Source organism: Symsagittifera roscoffensis, chromosome 2 (assembly GCF_963678635.1).
Source record: "Symsagittifera roscoffensis chromosome 2, txSymRosc1.1, whole genome shotgun sequence".
NCBI classification, from domain to species: domain Eukaryota; kingdom Metazoa; phylum Xenacoelomorpha; order Acoela; family Convolutidae; genus Symsagittifera; species Symsagittifera roscoffensis.
In genome coordinates, this window is record NC_087063.1 from 74,888,812 (window position 1) to 74,910,953 (window position 22,142).

Consider the following 22,142-nt stretch of genomic DNA (forward strand, 5'->3'; position numbering starts at 1 on the left):
AACTTCAAACAAACTTGAGTTGAGTTCATATTAGATGATATTAGACTGCTAAGCACAAAATGCAGTGAAAACTAAATAGGCAACGAAAAAATGTGTTAACTAGAAACAATACAACATAATGTGAGAAAACAACAGATTTTGGCAATTTGCTGCCTTTTGCTGCCTTTTGCAAAAAAATAGGTTCAATAAACTATATGTCACATATGAGAGATAATTCAAGAAATACGTGTTTTTAAAACACCCTGTAGTCAATTTGGAGCAAGTAAGCGAACAAGTAAATCTAAAATCATTTAATTATGCAATGAACAGTAAAACTTTTGTCGGTTAAAACATAATTTTTGAAGTTTATTTGGGCGCTTCTCCAACACCGAAATTAAAATATAACTAGGATGGTCGGTAGCTGTGCAAGTAGCACAGAATGTTCCGACTATATTCTTGAAAATACAGTAGATATTTTTTCTATGTTTTCAAACTTAGAAATAGTGTCTTTTTGATTGTGCGTGGCGCGATCAAAAGATCTGACGAAAGCCTGGATCACACTTGACAGTCACAGTAAAGTTGGCAAATGGGGCAACAGTTTTTGTAAAAAAAATTGAGGAAACCAAAAACATGAAACTTTTTTTTGAATTTCTGAACAATCAGTTTTGGATTTATGAAGTTTTTCATTCCCATAACGGTGCCAGAAAACTTCAAAAAAATCTCATCAAGAGTTAAGTTAAAGGTGCAATGCTTTTCCTTCTATAATAAACCTGTTTGCTCGCTTTATTTCCTGGAATTTTTTTCTTAGAAAAAGTTATTAACTTCGTTCAATAAAAGCTGAAAAAATTTGCATATGTTATATCACTCCATCCATTCTGATAATTATTTTTGTTATCTGCTTTTGATTAAAAAAAATAAACTGCTCACGCTTACTTATTCGCTCGAAATTAAACCAAAAATCAAAAATTTCAAACGGATTTTTCTCGACACTGAGAAAAATTCTGGGAAATTGTTTAATGTTGTTCGAATCACCATTGAAACGGCTTTGATGTGATCCATCACTCAAACCATTCCGACAAAGCAGTCCGATGGTACCTGATTTTTGATTACAAACCTCCTCCCCTTTTTCAAAAATTAAATTAAATATTTTCGTAGACATTTCCTTTTTGTGTATCTTTTTGAATCTCGATTGATGATCTTTGATTAGTGGTACCACTACATAGGCTTTCCCGAAAAAGTGGCAACAATTGTTTCCTCAAAAATGTGTAGTTTTTTACTTAAAACATTTTTACTTTTACGTGTTTAACTTTTTTACTTTTACGTTTTTTTGCTCTAGAATTCATTTTTAAAATTCAAACCGTCGCACAATTAGAGCTTAAAAAGCAAAAACCGGCAACAAAATTCATCCTATTCAACTTTCGGCGTACTAAAAGATTAGAAAAAATCAATACAAGCTTATAGACGCGTCATTTGAGAAACTGGTTACGTAACAAAACAACATTTTTTGAGGCAAAAATTCCAAAAAATTCAAAAAAAAACATTAAAAATTAGATTTTCTTCAAAGTGCTTTTCAATCCTTATCTGAATGTTTTTTTTTTTCAATTTTGAACATCTTTTTATATATTTTTTTATCTCACCAGCAGCGTGGCTATCTCTACGGCATCGATCTCTGCAGCATAGTGCAGTGCAGTCCTGCCTCTGTCTCCTTTCGCAACCACGTCTATCCGAGGACAAGTTAGCAACACCTACAATTGTGATAGATTTCTGCAATTAAATAGAAAAATTTAAAATGCTGAGTTAAACTGCTACTCAAAATAAATGTCGATATGGGCCCTTGTGATACCTTCTGATTTAGTTTCGAGCAGAAAAAAAACTTTTTGATAGTTTACAAAAAACGTATGTGTAAGTGGTGAAACCCATAGGTTTTGAAGGCGCATTTCATACTAATTATTTTGTAGGTTTAGTTTTATCAATGACTCTACGAGCATTTCAAATTCTCTAAAATGATTTTTTCAAAAAGTTCTTCGCTAAATTTCAAGATGAAAAATGGCCAAACTCGGATGACTCACCTTCATGACCTCAACTTGGTTCAGTTTAGCAGCAATGTGGATTGCACACATGTTGGAGCAGTTGGGTTTGTTCACGAGGGGGAAGAAGTTAAGAATGTGTTGGAGAAAAGAGACACTGTCATTTAACACTGCATGGTGAATAACAGTGTTGCCATCAGAACCACACACGGTCTCCGCTAGAACAGAAGAAAGAATAGCTAGAACTGTGTCGCAGCTAGAAAATCGTAACACGACAACTCGCGACAAAAACAACTTGCAATATTTATGGAAAATGACGACTAACTAGATTGAATTAAGAAGACTATCAAAGTGACAACTAGGTCAGTAGCGGATTTAGGGGGGGAGGGCGGCGGACGCTTTCTCTCAGGGACCCAACGGGTCCCCCCTTTGAACTATTTTGAGAAATCCGTTTTTGGCCTAAATTTTTCTAAAGGCGCCTTTGGCGCCTATCAATACTAATTTTGATGGGAGAGCGCACGCCAGAAAAACGCAATTTTTTTTGGTCAAAATTTTTTAAAAAGTGCCTAAAAATGCCTTTTTTGGCCTTTTTTTTTTTAAATTTGGTCAAGTTAGAGTCTGTACAGTGTTTTGAGGGTGCTCAGAAAATCAATTTGGTCGACCTATAAAAAAAGGTCGACAAAACTTTTTGAACATTTCAAAAATTAAAAGCGGCAAAAAAGATAAGGTAAGAACAAAAATATTTTTCTATTTGAAAAGCGAATGCTGCTTTTGGTGCTTTGATGCCACCCAAGAGAGATAGCAAATGTACCTGTCAAATAGGCGCGGCTCATGGATTCCCACGTGTGTACGATTATCAACAAAAAAATTCTGATTCTCATCTATTTTGCGTTTGTAGGGCAGCCGAAAAAACTTTTCGAGCTTTTCCTGGGGCGACGTTGGCAGACATATGGGCGAGGCAGGCTGGTTGGAATTACCGAGAGAGGGTTGGGGGTGGGAGTGATGGAGGAGGGAACTTTAGAATTAAACTTACTTGCTCCATGTTGAACAAGCACATCATAGCACTGGGGTCTGTCCAGTGCAGCGGCCTTATGGACCAAAAAAGGACTTCCTTTTGCTTCAATCAACTGATAGTTGACCAAGTCACAGTTATCAACCAGCAGGTTCTGCAGCTCCAAATGGTCATCGTTCTCAATGGCCTAAAAATTTTACACTAATTCAATTTGGTTATATGTAGAAACTAGCCGAAGTAAAAAAAACAGCTGTCATATGAACCAGACGAACTGTCAACTGACCGAAAATACCGAAGATCTTTTTTGTCTATACTTCCTGCTCAGCTGGCGAAATTCAAAGAAAACTTCTCTAGCTGGCAATTTTGGGCACTTGTAAGCCCAGCATTTTTTGTGGCAAAAAGGCCAAGTTATTGAGATAATAGAGCGTACCATTTTAATCCGTTACCGGCTACCTGTACATATTAAGAAAGAAAGAATTTATTTCTCATTGTTAATGGTCAATATGCATATAACGAGAATTTAAACATGAAGCACCAGAAACAGTGAGGGGACAATTAACGAACCCAATTGGGTTACAGAGCAATGCCCGTTAACATATTCATAAGTTAATCAATATATTTTTGTCTAACCTGGACTGCAGCCTTGAAATCTTTCGTATTCTTCACACTCATTTCCTTATTTGTCTGTTTCGATCTCCTGGTGTCACGTGAACTACTGGCCGCTCCCACACTCTTGGCATAACCCACTTTGGAGGACAGAGAAACGCCACTCTTTTTCCGTTGCTGGTAGACTTCATTCGAAACTCTGCCACTGATGGAAGGCGCAGCCGCCAAATTATCAAAAACACCCACCTGTAATAACCGACAAAAGTTATTCAAAAACTTGAAAATCTATTCTAATCTTGGAGAAATTAAGTTTATAAACCCTCAAAAATGCAGAAACAGTCCTGGGCAAACTTTCGAAGTGTTGAGCGAAAAATTAAATGAGAGGAGAATCGTGAGTTTGCTTTTAAGACTGAAGAAAAGTGAGATAAAATAGCTGAAAAATGCTTTTTTGGGGTAAGATAGGTTACGTAAACTATAAGCAATCCTTGAGTTTCATGTTTTTTGCAACTTGAGCATGTTTATAAAATTTTTTTATTGAAACTTTTCCAGTATCTGTTCTTAATTAACTTTTCTTGTATGAAAAAGTATCCGATTTGACATAAGAGCTGCAATATAAGAACAAAACTGCTCGTATCAGGGCGACGGCCTAAATGTTCCGACTGCCTTTTAAGGTCTATGGAGCAGTAATAACATTTGAAAAAAAATTAAAAATTAAAAAAAAAATGATTTTTGTTTGTGAAAACATCCACCCACACGTCATAATCAGTACAAAGTGATAGATTTTGCTCCTTTTAACCATCAATTATGGCATATAAGCTTTCTTGAACCACTTTGGAACAATTTCTTAAACAGATTATATTTCGCTTATGCGTTATTAGTTTTCTAGAAAAGTTTGCGTATAGGTTGAATTAAATTGGCACCGACTTGGTGGAACACAAATTATGCAACTTGGAATAGCAACATCTAAAAACTAGAAACAAAAATGGTGACAGACGATAAAGTGTCTCTGGACACAAATGGAAGCTAAACTTGGATCAGCCGTATAGGCTCCTCACCAACTCAGTTTATGGGAGAGAAAAAAAACGGTATTTTCTCAAAATAATTTTTAAATTCATCTCCCACACTCAGCTAAAAAAGAAAATAATCTTTTTTTACAGTTATATTTGTCTTTCTCATCAAAATTATAAGTAACTAGAACAGTAACAGACAGGAGTTCAATCTGGATTTTGGTCCGCTTTAGTTACTTGAGGACCTGCCTTTAAAACGATGCTCTCGATCGAAGGGAGAAAAAGTTGTTGCGAATCTCTTTGACGATCCAATCTCAACCCAACAAGATGGTCGCCACTCTGTTAGTTTGCTTTTCAAGAAAAAAGTTGGGACCTTTGGCGAGTGCAAAGCCAATGCAATTTTCCAGTCTGAAACGCAGATGTAAGCAGCATTTTGGTTCGTTCACTCAGTACCGAGACTTCATTATAAAAATTCCGAGACTTGGGGCACCTAAAAGTTATGCCCTCAGATGAGCGTATAAATTTGAATAATTTTACTCAAAAGTTTTCTCTATTATGCTTGTTTTAGCTTGAGTTATGTCTTTTTTCATTATAAGGATTCCCCAGTCGTTTGTATTAAAGTTTTTTTATTTTATGTTCTGTTTCCGATTCCACTTGGGCTGTTGCCCTTAGGCTGTTTCCCGGCCTAAGTAGAGTATTTTTTTTTTGTTTTCCCCGCCTCACTCTCTTTAATTTCGGTGTTTTATTCTATAAAGCTTACAACTTTACGGGTGTAATTTTTGGCTGCGTCTCTTCTTCCCGCAATCCATCTCGCATTTGCCGTAAGCAAAACTTCGAGTACTTAAGCTCAATTTTTGTTCCTTACTGGTGACAGTTGTTGTTTGAAAAACGGCTCGTATATCTGTTTTTCTTTCTCTTTCTGGCAATTTTGACGTTCTCTCGCAATTTTTCTATTCTTTGATCATTTTGCGAGGCTGTTAGCGCTGACCACTCTAATCTTCTCTCTCTGATGAATCAGAACTAGCTTAAAATCCTTGATTAATTTATGTTATTTTTTGATGTCTGTGTAAAAAGTGCTTCGAAACTTGATCTTTGTTTTGTTTTCTGTTTATTCTATGTGAAGTCTCCAATTATCCAGCTGAGGCCAATTTTTAGCAACTTTTTGTCTTCAACGAGTAGCATAACTCCAAACCTTTTTTTTCTTTGTATTTATGGTCATTTCGAGAAACTCAACATCTCTGTGAATCCCCATCGGGTAAAATGTTTGCTCAATCTTGCTTTTGTCACGAAAATGCTTCAAATATTTCCCCATTCAAAGCTGAGAGTTGATATGTTTTTATAGATTCTGAGAACCCGTGAGTGTTAATGTATACTTGCACAATTTTTAAGCCAATTTACTACCGGTTGATTTAGTGTTTTTCACCGTAGGAAAACAGAGCAATTTTATCTACGACTTTAAGTATTTTCTTCCTTCTATGGTATTGTTCCAGCATAGTCGAGCTGCTTTTCTTAACCCGGCTGCATAAGTAGCGGTAGTAGTTTCGCTAAGTTTCCTTTTGGGAACTATCTATCGTTCTTACAACTTGCCTTCTTACTATATCTACGACTCTCCTCGAGGTTTATTAGAGCTTTTTGATTTTGGGGCCAGTACAGATTTAGTATAGCTTTTCGTTGCATCACCGCTTGTAACGTTTTTCGGTTTTGACGATAGATAAAAACCTAGCGATTTTAACAATTCAATTCATGGAAGTGAATGACCTCAAGCGATTGTTTGACCTGTTTTCAGAAATCTTGAAAACTTTTACAGATTTTACTTCACAACACCTGCAACTTAATGATTCAATCTAAAACTTTGCCTTGAAATTTGAAAGCGGCAACTGTGTTTCATTAGAAAACTATTATTGTATCAAAGTGGTTTTAAAATTTTTTTGAATTAAAAAAGCCAGCATAATATAAAGCCAGCACACTAAAAAAGCCAGCAAAACTATAATTATATTGATTTTTGTTTCGACCGATATCTAGCAGCTTTCAGAGCAATGCAAAATTTGAACACTCGCAGTACACTTTCACAAATTTTTTTGCAAAGGTCAGCAATTTAGCAACACGCATCTGAAATAAGCATAGACCAATCAATTAAGTGCTTTTTTTCACTAGTGGACGAGGCTTCTCAGAATTTTCCATTCATAAAAAATCATAGGGCCAGACGCTGTATTATTAACATGTTTATGGCTGGAGTACACACAGTTTACTTTTATCCCAAAACTAAATTAAGGGTATAAAATGTTCCGACCACAATAAAATCAATCGAATTAATAGAAAAACTAACAAAAATATGAACGACTAATTTCAATTTATTTTTGTATTTTCAAAAAACTTCTTGTTTTTTTTTGCCAAAATACTCTCAAGAAACTCTCTTGAAACTGTAAAAAACATTTTACTTTCTCGAACATAATTATTTAAAAAATATATATATTTTTATCTGCGGATTACAAAATTCACATTGCAAAAATGAAAAAAAAACTTATTTTTGACATATATAGTTTAAAAGAACGTGAGCACTCCAGATAATTCTGTTTTTTGTGTTGACTGGATCATAGATGAAACAATCGTAACAAAAAAGTTCGGATATGATTGAAAAGACGGAATTGCGTAATTTCTGTATGACATCCGAACCATAGAATTACATGTAAAAAAAGTCAAACAATCAAACAACCTTAGATCTTGTGTTGATAAAATTTACATGCATCACAAAATTACTCAAATCACAAAAGCTGATCAAAATAGTTTTAAACTTGAATCCAACAACGCTTCGAAGAAAAACTCGATTACTGATGAGTTGTTACGTAGAAAATATGAAAAAATACATAACGATCAGTGGCGTGCGCAGAAATTTTTTCAGAGGGGGTGTGGTTTTTCGAAAAAGTTTTGTCGACCTTTTTTTTGATTAATCGATTTGATTTTTTTTTCAAGTATTAGGACTCTATTTTTCAAAAATTTTCTGCGCTTCAGGCAAACTTTTGAAACAACGCTAAAAATGACGTTTTGAACAAATTGCGCTTTTTTTGGCGCGCGCTTTCCCCTCAAAACTAGTTAAATTGGCACCAAAGGCGCCTTTAAAAAATGTTTGATGCTCTCCAGAAATGGATCGTAAAATTATACTGAAAAGGGAACCATTGGGAACCAGAGTTGAGTGGGTGGGGGCGGTCAAAGCATTTTGTTTAGTTGTTTGAAGCACTTGGAAAAAGCAAGATTTGTTCTATTGACTATGTAGAAGATCTTACTAAAAAAAACAAAAAAAATGTGAAGAAAAACCTACTACCACAGGAACTAAATGATACCCATCTTAAACGGTGTCCCAAGTAGTCCTCTAAAATAATAAACAAAAAACTGATATTTCGATAAATGTCTCTGAAGATTATTTTTTTTTCAACAAATAAAATCAGTCAATTATCTATTTGGTTCATTTTTACAACATTTTGTTTCGTTTAGGTCCATGTTTTACATTACAAGCAGAGTCTGCACATAGCTAGCCAATTTCTCTTCATTGTAGAACATCCGTACATATTTCTCTAGGGTAAGAAATCATGGTCTGAGCCAAGACTCCTCCACTTCCACTTGGTCTTTGTGCCTCAGAAGCACACACTGGAAGCACGGAGCACGGCAAAAGACAGCCGGCACCTCACCCAGTTCATAGTTTTACTATAGAGTTTCTCCCACTTGGTAGATAATGCTTCTCCTATTCTCCGAAGGAAACTTGCAAATTCTGGAGCAAGCATCCCATCAACAGACACGACAAGAGTAGTGAAAGACATATGTATTTCCTGACACGCGTCTGAATATTTTGTCTTTTTCTCAACTTCTGCTGTGTTCAAAACACTTATGGGTCTTCTGTTCTGATAGGAGACGGCGTCGGTGTCAGAGACACGAATATCAAAAGACGCTCCTCCCTGTCTAACATAAACTCACCGACAAAACAAATCTGCAATTAATGCGGGTGTCTCATCTTGCGGGTTGTATTCTCAAATAACAAGCTCTCTCTGTACATCCTTCCACACTAAAGAAGCTAAGTCGCATCCCTAATCTCATTGTGCCGTAAAGTTAGGAGACCACCTTTTTTGCGCACTAACGCATGCCGTAGGGTGAATGGTGACTGGCAACCATCACACAAAGTTGGCGAAGCAATCAAGTTTTTGTTATACCGGACACTCAATGCATCCCGAAACTCCACTTCCGAAAGATCAAAGTTTTCTGCAGCAATCGTTAACGCTGTCAGCCAGGCAGACAAGCTTCCTTCATTGATTCTTTTTACTGCGCGAACTTGGTCTGCTGGTAGCTCATTCAATAACTCCCCCAACAACTCTTCATGTTTTTCTTCCATTCTTCGATGATGCTTTTTCCGCGATCGAGACATTTGCTTTTTGTGGTCTTCGTGGAAAACCGTGCTGATCAACAATAGCATCATAAAGAACCGTAACTTCTTCCCGTGACGTGTTGTAAGACTCATCGGCGAAACTGGTTGGGTTAGACACACCAAAACCACCTTTTCTTGCTGGCAAACAAAAGAGACGTCTCTCCATTGATGAAATCGACGACGTTCCAAGTATCGCAGGTAGAATTTCTCCATCAGAAGGTTCTCTAGCGGTTGAAAAAGCTGACTAGAACCACCCAAATTACGATGGGAAAAATTCCATTCCGCTTGTAAGGACTTAGTCAGTCCTGGTACAGCACATTGTGGTTCTGTTTTTGCCACAAAAGAAAGTTTCTCAATTTTGTCTACCCATTCAAATTTTTAGTTTTTCATGTAGATGTCCTTCTCATGTCCGTCTCCAATTAAACCGCCCAAAAACCTCTTCACTTCCACCATAGTAATCGAGTACTTGTCAAATATGTGATGCGCTTCTTCAGCATATTGTTTATCGACAACCAGAAAACTTTTGGAAGGCTCTGGAAAGTAACCGAAGGCGGGACCTTCCTCAATCAAGTTTTTAAGCCATATCTCCAATTTCTTGAGTTTTGCTATGGCCGCAGAATCATCAGCATACCAACTTTGTAACACATTGTTCGGATCCTTTAACTTCCGAATCAGGGGAAGAAGTGACACACCATAGAAGAACATTGCCAGTGGGTCTCCCTGTGTGGTTCCTTCGCTACTGTATATCACTTCATTGGCGCCAGCAAAGAAAAGCGACACGAAGCCTCTGTAAGTTTTGAAGAGAAATCTAGAACATCTAGGCCACAATATTCGAGTATTCCACAACGCTGTTTCACGATTGAGCGAGTTGAAAGCATTTGATGCATCCATCAACAGCATGCCACAGCCATCTTCCTTGTTGTCATCAAAAACGTCAGAGAGCGCATGAATTGCACCTTCAACGCCAGTTTTCAGCCCACAAGCTAATTGATCAGTCGAACATGTTTCTTCAAGGTCAATTTTTGCGAACGCAGCCACACTTTTACATCAACTTGTATTTTTGCAGCCACACATCGAGAAAAATACAAGTTCTAACCAGTTAATTGATTGCGTGTCATAAACACATCAATAATCTACGTGCGTTTGCTGACATGTTTGTAGCGTCTTACCGCTTTTGCTTGAGGAGGAGATAGCTCAATTGGTAATTACTGAGAGGAGATTGCTCAATTGATCCGGAGATGCTGACATGTTTGTAGCGTCTTACCGCTTTTGCTTGAGGAGGAGATAGCTCAATTGGTAATTACTGAGAGGAGATTGCTCAATTGATCCGGAGATGCTGCCAGCTGATGCCAGAAAAAAATTTATTGATCCGACAGTTGATTCCAGAAAAAATCATCTAAATCATCTAAAAAATTCTATCTAATTCTTTCATTTTAATTGATTATTAAATCCTCATTGATAACTTTCGCGGTCTGTGAGGAACTCTTTTTTGTTTTTCTAATTTTAAGTAAGCAATAGAATGGGCATTGTTTATTTCACAAAAATTGTATTCCCCAGCAACAGTTGCTAAATGCTTACGGTTTTTTTTCCGATGAAGTGCGTTAGAATTAAGTTATGGACACAATATATCAATCAAATCATTTTTTTTCAACAACAAAACATTTTTTTGAATTGTTTTTGGAATTCGAATCAAGGCCAATGTTTCTAAGCCGTTTGAATATGATACAACACTTGAACCCTGAGATTCCAAGTAATTGGACCTGGAAGAGTTATTTTTGTCGAGAAAAATTGCTGCAATTCTTAGATTAAAGGTACTTGTACTAAATTACGAGTGTATAATGGTTTGCATTATACGTTCCCTTTGAACTTTTTCTTCAAGTTTTTTTATTTGCACCATCTCCAGTAACACCTCTGAGCCCCCTCCATCAGAATTTGACACTCTCACCAGAGTCCAGGGGCGGATTTAGGAAATTGACATTCCCCTTCCCCTCAGGGATTCGACACCCTGCTGAACCTTTGAACTATTTTGAGATATCCATTTTTGGTGACGGACCCTAAAAATTTTATAAAGGCCTCTTTCGTCGCCAATATGTACTAATTTTGAAAAGGGAGCTATGTACAAACTTTTACATTAGTGAAAAATGTAAAAGCCTAAAAATGCCGTTTATAGAAAAAGCCTAAAAACGCCTTTTTGGCCAGTTTTTTCAAAGTTTTGCCCGCGGCGCAAAAAAAAACAAATTTATTTTAAGTGCTTTGGGAGAGCTTGGAAAGTCAATATGGTCGCAAAACCTTCGAACATGGTCGCAAATCTTTGGTCGCAAATCCTTTGAAAATTTTGCAAATCCGTCGAACAACTTTTTGGTGACTTTTTCCACTGGTACTTACGGTATATTTTAACTTGAGGGAGGAAAGAATCAAGAAATGGTAACCAAAAATCATGTTTTCGGTCAAAACTTTTCATGTACTCAAAAACAGAATTTTAGTTTCAAATTAAAAAATAATCTACCTCGGGCTGTGCAGTCTTGGAGAGCTTCAAGAGAGCTCGGAAACTGTATTGAGTCGACAAAAGTTTGGCTTACAAAATGTTGACAAGAGCTTTGTTTTAAAATTTCTGATTTAGAAATTTGATAGAGGTTCGAGAGCAGCTCGATTGAATACATCTCGTTACTTTAAAGTAAATAAACTGTAAAACAAAAGCATTTCAAGCTTGATAAAATGTTACTTTGTTGTAGCTAATTCTAAATTAAAACTATTAAAAAGAATATGGAATTAAGATGAATTAGTCTGTAAGTTAAAACATTAAAACAATGAGAGATCATTTTCTCCGCCGGAGAGAATGGCCACTGAAGGTCATATCAGAGTGACCAGTTAATTAAACTAATATGTTTTGCAGTAATTGCAAAACATGATGTAAATCACAACATTCCCCTAAGCAGGAAAAAAATTTTAAATTACGAATAAAATAAAGCACAATGACTAACTAAGTCTGACTCCTTTCTCCCCCTTTAAGGACGAGGAAAAGAAAAAAATTAAGCGCCGTAAATAAGGAACTGACACTAACTGAAGCGCCTCTATGGGATTAAATTCAACAACTATAACTGTGAGAAATGATTATCCGGATTCCGACGGATAAGGGCTGGGTTAAGAAGTTAGAATGCGAAGAAGTTGTCGCCAAGTTTTATGGGTGGATCATTGATTTGCGATACACAAACTATAGGGAAGTCGGCTTAGAGAAATTATAAGAGCACCAGATGATGTTTTCCTTTACTGAAGGATTTTTGATAGAGTACTCAAGTTTACTGAAGAACATTTTGACACCTGAAGATTAGCACCGGTTTATAGGGTAATATGTGCTCCTTGATATGCCAATATAACAAAATTAGGGTAAAGCAAAATGTTTACGAAGTTTTATAATCATTTAGAAAGTTTTCAAGTTCGTTATTAAAAAATTCGCTGTCTAGATCAGAATGATCTCCAAAATTTTCTAATTCCATCCTCAGCGATTCGTCAGTTGATGAGGTTGACATTTGGTCTGAAGATGTTGGACTTGAGTCTAGGACAATTAACTCCGCCGGAGTCGTCTTGTTGTTGGTCTCGTGTGATTCCTCAATTTCAATCACGATAGGATCGGCCGCCGAACCGGAGGCTTCTTGAACGTTCTCTACGGCATCAATAAAATAACGTTTGCCATAAAATTTTGGTGGGCCGACATTTCTACTAGAACGGCGGATGGTAGGAGGAATTTTACCGGATATGATAGTAGGATTGGGAGGTACAGTGCACTCGTCAGTTGAGTCGCTTATCTCGTACACCGGGAAATCTGTAACTGAGTTGTTATCCGTTGGATTACACTCGTCTTGCAGGTCCTGTTGTTCGATGGTGTCTTTGTCCCCTCCCTGGTTCACGGTTCTCTGTTCCGCAGTACTAGGTGTTCGGCAAGCGGGTATTATGCTTATTGGGCACTCGTAAGATTGGTCCATAGGTTGTTCTCTGTTAGGGTCAATGTCGTTTTCTAAAATCTCAGATTTTATTTCAGGATTTGTTACAGCGGAATTAGAATTATTTTCGATTGAGAGGTGAGGTATACTTGAGTCTGAAATACAGCGTTCTCTGGCTACGTCTCTACAAGGGAAACCGCCCGCTATCCATTCCCATTCGCTACTATCCAAAATATCCGAAGGAATTAGCATAGATTCATCAGAAGCAAGGTAACCTGGAGGAGCTGAAGACTTCTTTGAGTGGCGTGTTTGTCTTCTTGTAGATTTGTGTGATGACCCTGATATGCGTGTCCTAGTTAAATTGTCGGATAGGGTCGAATCCAACTGTCTGGTAACTTTTTTGGTTGGCTTTTTTGATCTTGGTTTGCGTGTTGGGCCTTCCTGTTTCTGACCTACTTCAACATTAGCATTAGGAAAATACGGGAATGAAATGTTTCCTTTAAAAGGTCTGATTTTATTTGAGGTAGAAATCGGAATCGCAATGCCGGATTTTTGTATTATTTTTCCGTCGGATAACTCTACTGTCGAAGTGGATGAATTTATAATTCTTTTATTTAGTTCCTTATAGAAACAGTCTCGGTTTATGTTACCGTTAGATTTCCGAAGGATTTTACCTTTGAATGGATTTTTGATTGGTAGTCTATTGGAGGTGATTTTCGAGGATGAAGCATAGTCTGTGTTGTAGCCTTTTTCAGTCGAGTTTTGGTTCTTCTTGGCTATCAAATCGTCCTTGTAGCCGTCCTCTAGTCTATCATCCGCGTTCCAATCCTTAGCTCGTTCCTTAGACAGTATTGATTTCCCTTTGTCTAAATTTCCAAAGGAGGGTTTACCAGAAGCTAATTGTTTCCAAATAGTATTTGGTTTTCTGTTATAGTGAATCTCGAAGGGTGAACATTTAATTTTTGATTGATAGGTAGAGCGTAAATTCCAGATGATTTTTGAAACGGCATTTTGCAGTGTACATTTATGATGTTCTTTTGAAATAGCCAGTAGTTTGACTTTCACAGTGTGTACTAATTTTTCGACTAATCCGTTGGAACGATGGTCGCCTACTGTACAAAAGATTAATTTGATGTTGTTGGAATCGCAGAATAATTTAAAGTCTTGGCTTGTAAAGCAAGTAGCATAATCTACCCTTATAGAATAAGGTATTCCGTGTAAGAATATGTAGTCTTGTAAAAACTCTATAACTGTTTTTGAAGAAGTAGACGATGTAATTTTTGCCGATGGAAATTTAGAAAATCTGTCAATGCAAAGTAAAATGTATTTATTTGCCCCCCAATAAGAATCCAAAGGACCAGCGAAATCTAAATTAAGTTCTTCGTTTGGTTCCGATAATGGAGGAAGTTCACTAATTTGTGAATTAGGGATAACATTTTTCAAATTCTTACCCGCCGATGTACACTCTGAGCAATTTATTCCGTGAAAGTAAATTTGTCTATTAATATGGGGCCACCAGATATATTGGGCCAAATATTTCATTCCGAATTGACCTGGATGTGTTTCGTGAAGGGTCTTCATCATCGCGTTTCGTAAAGTAAATGGAATAACGAGTTTGCCGTCCATGTAGAGTAATCCGTCGGATTCGTGTAGGTCGCGGGTGAAATGTTTGAAATAAGGAGAATCTGCATTAATCTTCTCCACCTTATTTTGAAGTGCTTAAACAATTGGACTTAACATGGGATCGTCTTCAGTCAAGAGAGCTACTAATTTGGCGTTAATTAAAATATTTAAATCCAAGGGTCGATCCGGCAACTTCAAATTTTCACGGTATTTTTTAACGAGATTAGCATGATCTGGTAAGAGCTAGAAATCTAAATCTACAGAAATGCCGGAAGTGGTGGGATTAATTATAATATTCTTATGATTCATATTAACAGTATCTACAATTTTTTTTATCTACAGGTGAATTAATAAAACTATGATTAAAGATTAAAAAATAAAAAATGCGGAGTTAGAAATGGAAATAATTAATGTATTTGTATTAGAATAATCCGTTGAAATGCAATTTGAGGTACAAAATTCTGTTCTTTTGTGATTAATTGAACAAATTGGAAAAGACGAGTTAATAAGCTTTAGTACTGCTGCTATTAGGTAATTACGTAATAAAGCGTAATCGGAATTTTCCAGATTAGAACCAATGGCTGAGCAGGTAGTTCTTATCTTCTCCGACGGATTTAATGATTTATTAATCTTGTTAATATTTGCTACTACGAATTCTTCGTCGTAATGTGATATTGGAAGGGTTTTTCCGGATGGAATTCTAGAAATAAGGTCAGTGAAACCCATGTCTTTTCCTGCCATATGTTTGAATGTGAAATTAAAAGGAAATAATCTGTCTACCCATCTTGTTAGTCTACTGTGGTATGTTTTGTTTACGTGGTTTGGTGATAGGGCAGATAATAAAGCTTTGTGATTGGTAATTACTTCGAAATCTGATCCGTAAAGGTAGTTCTTATAATGTTCGACAGCCCATACAACCCCTAGTAGTTCGAGCTCGTTCGTAGAATATTTAGACTCGTGTGGGTTTAAAAAGCGTGAAGCAAATGAGATTGTTTTCCAATCGTTCCCGTGGAGTTGTTCGAGCGAAGCTCCGAGTCCATTATGTGACGCGTCAGTTTTTCCTCTAGTTTTGTGTTTTACGTCGAAATGGGTATTCTCCGTTAGGTTTACGATTTCTTCTTTAATTTTTTCAAAAGCTTTGGTATGGTCGTCATTCCATTGGAATATTGATTTTACGTTAGGAGCGGTCGGAGTGGGCTTCCTAAGGATGCTAAATTTGGGACGAATTTAGTGTATTGATTTGTAGAACCAAAAAATGATCGTAGTTCTTTCAAATTCTTCGGAATAGGTAAATCTTTTATGGCTTTCGATTTGTCGAATAACGGGGTAATTCCTGATTTAGAGATTTTGAATCCCAACTATTCTATTTCTTTTTGAAAGAATTTACATTTTGACCATTTTACAGCGAAGTTATATTCGTCGAGCGTAGATAAAATTTTTAACACAATATTCTTGTGGTCTAAGAATGTTCCTTTGGAAGAGATTAAAATGTCGTCTAAGTAACAGTTAGTAAATGGGATTGAACCTAATGTAGAGTCCATTACTCTTTGAAATTCGTTAGGCATATCCCCTAGGCCGTAAAAACCAGTTAAGAATCGGTAGGTACCCGTAATATCACCGCCCACGATACTGAAGTTACATTGGTTGCTAGTAAATTTATCCAGTGCTAATTGACTGTACGCATTTTTTAAGTCTAAGTTAGTAAACCACACTTCTCCAACGGAATCATTAGTAATTTGTGCCGCGACATTGTCTACCAATTCGTGAATGTTTGGTATTTGATATTTGTTCTTGTAAATCTGTTTGTTTATGAACTTGGAATCTAAGGCTAACTTGAGGGATTTGTCTTTTTTACAAGTAATGACTATTGGGCTAATAAATCTGTCTTCATCGCAATTTTCTAATTTTTTAATATGTCCCTCTGCTTTTATTCTATTGAGTTCTGTCTTTACAGCGTCCAGTAAGTGAAGGGGGACTCGTCTTCCCTTTAGTTGTATTGGTTTTAAGGGTTCGTGAAAATGGGTGATTTTCATCTGATTTTTAATTTTTCCGATCCGAAGGAATAAATTTTTGAATGATTTTGATATATTTAGAATTTCCCTATCTTGGTTTGTTTGAGAGATGGAATTTATTGACTTACACTGTTTGTTAGTCTGGAAATGTGGGAAGTGTTTCTGAGAGACTTCTATCCCCACTTTTGGAAGGTTGTCGTTTCCTAAGATATTTCTCTCGTGTCCTTCGGTTAGGAAGAATTGACAGTCATTTTCTGACCAAACATTTGAAAATATCGGGAGCTTCACCTTTCCAGTGATGTTTATGGCATTATCTGTGAATCCACAGTAGAGGTCTCTAGTTGTCTTATCCACCGGATAAATTTTCAAGTAAGGGTCGCGTAACTTTAATTCGTGTAGTAAGTTTTTCTTGAGGAAGCTCATCGGGCTAGCTGAATCCACTTGAATGTTTAAAATTACTTGGTTTTCTTTTCCGAGTCCAATGTTCAGTAATTTCTTCAATTCTTTTCCATCGTTATCAAAAATCGTAGTCACATTTAGTACAGAGTAATCGTCGTTTTCGCTTTGTCCAGATTCCGACCATGCGTTTATGACGCCACAACATTCTCTATCCGTGTGGTCAGTATATACATCCGGAATATCCGACGGATTAAAATCTGTTTTATCTACAATTTGAGTATTTACAATGTTTACATTTTTACGACGAGATCTACAAAATCTGGTGAAATGCCCTTTGAATTTACAAGTAGTACAAGTCGTGTCCTTTGCTGGGCAAACTGCTAAGTGTCCTTTTGAAAATGATCCGCCACACTTCATACAGTTGTTACTTCTTTCGATGTTAAGGGTTGGTTCTCTTTTGACGTTAAAATGGTTGTTTGGTTTGTGTACGGATGATCTGTTGGATTTAAAATTGTTAGTTAACTTCAAGTGATTTAGAATTCCTTTTTCGTCTATGAGTGCTACATTTAGTGCTTCGCGTGGAGGGAGGGTTTCTGTTAACAATTTCCTTTGGATGTCGTAGTTTTTCATATTATTTATGAAAATATCTCTTATCCACTCTTCTTCTCCTGCGGTTATGTCGCACTTTTTTGCCATTTCAGCTAAAGCATCCCAAAATTGTTCGAGGGATTCTCTGTCGCGTTGTTTTCTATTTAACAGTTTATGTCGTTCAAATGTGACATTTGTCTTTCTTACGAAAGCGATCGCTAGGAACTCCCAGAATTCTTTAAAAGAAATTTGTAAAACTTTCACCTTGGTGAATTTTTGTCCGAAGATCCTTTTTCCTTCGTTTCCCAGTGCTAGATATAAGACTGAACGTAATTTTTTGCCCGCTTCTTCTATTCGCATTCCGTTAAATTTCTTGGTTTCAGTTTTTATCGAAGCTGTTTCTTCTTCGTCGTAACGTCTTTGTTCTTGAGTATTTCTCTCCATTCTCGAGCGTCTTTGAGCATTTGTTTCACCGTCCGTCGATTTTTCCAAATTTGGAGGTAGTGGGTGTTGTCTCTCCAACGGATTGAGTAGGTTTTCTATGTCTATGTTTTCCTTAGCAATTATAGCTAATTGAAACAGATCACTCCAGTCTTCCCATGGAATGGGGGGGTCTACCGTATGGTTTTGCCAAAAAAGAGGTATTCCTCTCACGTTAGATTCATTAGTTGACTGCGCCATGATAAAATGTTACTTTGTTGTAGCTAATTCTAAATTAAAACTATTAAAAAGAATATGGAATTAAGATGAATTAGTCGGTAAGTTAAAACATTAAAACAATGAGAGATCATTATCTCCGCCGGAGAGAATGGCCAATGAAGGTCATATCAGAGTGACCAGTTAATTAAACTAATATGTTTTGCAGTAATTGCAAAACATGAGGTAAATCACAACAAAGCATAAGTCTCGTTACTTGAAAGGGAATAAATCGTGAATCAAACTGAAAAAGACTGCTCGTATCAGGGCACCGCTTTGAATGTTCCGACTGCCTTTTTAACGTTTATTGAGTAAATTTCAGCTTGATAAAATCACCAGATTTTCAACAAAAGTTTTTGGGTTTTTTCAAAATCATGACCCCTTCTTGCCTTGTAAAAACACAATCCTACATTTTGCATTTTGAAAAAAATTGAACAGACCAATAAAAAACAGTTCTTATCTAGGCGCATCAAAAATGAATGTTCCGACTGCCAATTAACTGGTCTCGTATAAATGTTGGTTGATTAAATATTGAAAAAATATGCATTTTCCGCTGACAATATCAAATTTCAAGTATTAAAACTTCAGTCGTCTATGAAAATAATCAGACTATTTAGCTTGCCTCATTTCATTCTTTATCGATTTTATGGAAGCGAATAATTCGCCATGCGTAAGTAATGCGCGATACCCAGCATCAAAATTTAGCTTTCAACTCGTTTCACAGCGCTCGTGAAATCAGATTAGCAAAAAGGTGAGTTATCAACTAATGTGATCACAAAGATCCAGAAATGGCTCCACCGAAAGGAAAATTTTTTGAAAGTTGGTCTGAATAAAAAAACTACTCCGAGCAAATATTTTCCCTACTTTCTTTGAAACAATTAGCATGTCTGAATTCAATTTGAAACAAATTCGAGAACAAATTAAACCTCTGCTTACCAGCTAGTTGCATGAAATGTATCGTGCGTTATTTATCCCAATTTGACAATCTTAAAACCCCCATAACTTTACAAAAACCCACAATAGGAGAATTTTTTTTTAAGTTTCGAGCGTCAAAAAACGTTAGTTAAAAATTGCATAATTTCATAGTCTTGACAAAATGCTTGTCACACATTTCACACAGCGAAAAATTGCCAGTTTTATAGTTATCATATAATTATGTGGGCGAGTGAATGTTACTCTGAATGAACTTTCGCAATTATTTGACTTTGATGGGTCAACCCGAGTATGTTGCAATTTTGTGCGGCCAGCAATTTTCTGCTAGACTGCACAACCAAAAATTTTCAACGCAACTATGCAGGCGATTTGATCAAATGTCCGCAAAAATTTCTAAGGTTTTTTTTATAAATTTTTTTCCAGTTTTAGTTTCAAGGTAAGTGACAAGTGTTTGTGCGATTTGCATTACTAACTGAGTGTCATGACTATTTGATAATTTTTGAGTTTTTGGATGACTAAATGTTGGATTTGATGACTGAAAAGGTGAATAATCAAATTACCCAAAAAGTAAACCCAAAAAATTTTAATTTCTATTTTTTTTGTAATGAAACATCGAAGACTTTGGTTCCAAAATCTGATATCAATGATTTTACCTGTGTAGGCCCGAAAACGGATCCGGATCTGTTCTCCATCTTGAAAGCAATCAGCGCTTTTCCAACTGCTTTCATTATAAAAAATAAATAAGGAAAACAAGAAAGAAAAAAGTGACCGCTGGGAACGGGAGAGAAGGGAATGGAATTGTTCCAATAAAAACAGATCAAACAAACTGCGTCAATCAAACCAACACATAAAACTAACCAGCTTCTTTGGTAATCTGAAACTAATTGCTTTTCAAATACTGGTTGATTCGATTTTCATTTTTTGCTCGAATATGATCAAAATTGACTATCAAAATTAATGCTTGGAGTTATAAATAATTTCTAAGATTCCAGCCTCGCATAAAATTTGTCTTTCAATTCACAGTTTTGTTAAGAATAAATGAACATAAAACGAGTTTGGGGCTTCAATTGTCAAAAAAATTGAATTAATTACTTTTGAAATAGTATTTGCCCGCTTTTGTCGCAGTGTATTTCTACAAGGTATAAGCTTTTAGTTTTTGTCTTAATTTAGATTTTTGTCAATGCAAGGAATCATAATATGATCAATGGGTGTTTTAACCCCGCGGATTTTGAGCCATGGGGGACTTCAGTTTCAAAAAAAAACAAGAAGCAATTACTGGCCATTGGAATTCCACCAGGCATTTTCTGTACGGCTTTATTGTGCACCAAAAACAAAGCGGAACAAATAAAATCACCACTATTGCGGAACCAGAAATCACAACTGATTCTTGCTGATCTGAATAAGTAGTTAATCAGTTAAGGTAAGAGAAGGAAATTGAGATCTATTCTGACAGGTAAGGGATGGTGGAAAATCAGGCCGCCCACAAATTATCTCTCAAAAGTGTACCAATCATATCAAAATTTTCTATCAATCTTTTGCGATGTTTCAGGAAACGGAAAAAATGGGCGTGGTATCTTCGAAATTAATGAAATAAGTACGGCTATGGCCAAATTAATTAGCTTCACATGTTTTAGCACGTAATTCATAATTTATTTTTTAGCACGTAATTTATAATTTTTGGTGTTTGAATTTCAAAAAAGGTAAAAAAAAAAAGGATTATTTATGACAGCTACATTTTTTCTCCAGACATATCTGATAGATTTTTAATTCAAAGAGGCACTTAGCATAGTGGTAAGGCGTTCACTTTGAAATCGTGTAATCGATTCCATGCCATGGCAACGATAGTGTGCGAGGATGAGCTCTCACTTGACCGCTAGCTTCAGGTCTACCACAACCTGACCAATTTCGGCTGCAATAGTGGTACCACATGAAATTTCTAGAGGCAAAAAAAGAGCTTAGGTCAACAAAAATAACACAGTCTGGCATTTGGGGAGATAATACAAATGGACTATCCTCGACGGACTGTTAAGGCCTACTGATAGAGCTCCTCTGCGCTTAGCAGGATCCACATCATAAAGTTATTGTTCGTGACGTTTTTAATTGTGTACGACGATATTCAGATGCTCTCAAATGTTCCAGATGTCCAATTGAAAGCCATATACGAAAGAATAATCTAGCAGTCTTTGCGACAACCCAAACAAAAATTGTCAAGCAACTGAGCATGAAAAACAACGGAATCTTTTTACAGTGAGGTAAAGTGGAACTTAGCAACACTTGCAATTCAAGAAGGCGTGAAATTATACAAAAGCAAACCCGTTTAATTAAGTTTTCTTTGAGGGCTTAAACAATTTTTTTGTTTGTGTTTCTTTCTAAATCAAAATTTACATTCCAATAAAATTAGGTAATTCGGCGTCAGGAAAAAACAAACGATAAAAAAATATCCCATGGGAAAATATGCCAAACCAAAAGAACCCTTGTACTAAAAATGCGCATGTCAAAAGATCCGATGCCAGTCAACAAGTTGCATGAACAAGGTATGCAATCAAAGTGTGATCCGAAAAAAAATCTAGAACATGATGCATCAGTTAGGTTGCCGCTATCATTTTGTTGGATTGAAATACTGTTCGGGCGTTTTTAATTGAATGCTTAGACACATTTCAAAGTAGCACAGCTCTATTAAAACTGTATACAGTTTGCACTCACTCTCTCATTATTTATTTCACTGGGTGGTAAATTTTTTTAATTGGAGAACTTCATAAAATGGCCAGCATCTGACATTTCTTGTCGGCAACGATATTCAAAACAAGCTCGAAAACAACCCTGCACTGGACCTGAACGAAATAGAGATCATATAAGTACTCGAACACTTTTTTCGCATGTGGGGAATTTTTATTTCAAATAACTACGAGAA

General features: G+C 36.3%; 1 protein-coding gene across 1 annotated transcript in view; it reads right to left on the minus strand.

Moving 5' to 3' along the window:
- The window catches only part of LOC134840508 (transient receptor potential cation channel subfamily A member 1-like), a 76,320-nt gene extending 56,124 nt beyond the window's left edge, over positions 1 to 20,196 (minus strand). The window contains exons 1-5 of the mRNA XM_063856355.1: positions 19,885 to 20,196; positions 3,649 to 3,870; positions 3,040 to 3,205; positions 2,049 to 2,224; positions 1,617 to 1,724 (exon numbers count right to left, since the gene is read on the minus strand). Of these exons, the coding sequence (XP_063712425.1) occupies positions 1,617 to 1,724; positions 2,049 to 2,224; positions 3,040 to 3,205; positions 3,649 to 3,870; positions 19,885 to 19,959 (747 nt within the window). The 5' untranslated portion in view covers positions 19,960 to 20,196. The remainder of the gene's footprint in view (positions 1 to 1,616; positions 1,725 to 2,048; positions 2,225 to 3,039; positions 3,206 to 3,648; positions 3,871 to 19,884) is intronic.
- Between the last annotated feature and the right edge of the window lie 1,946 nt (positions 20,197 to 22,142).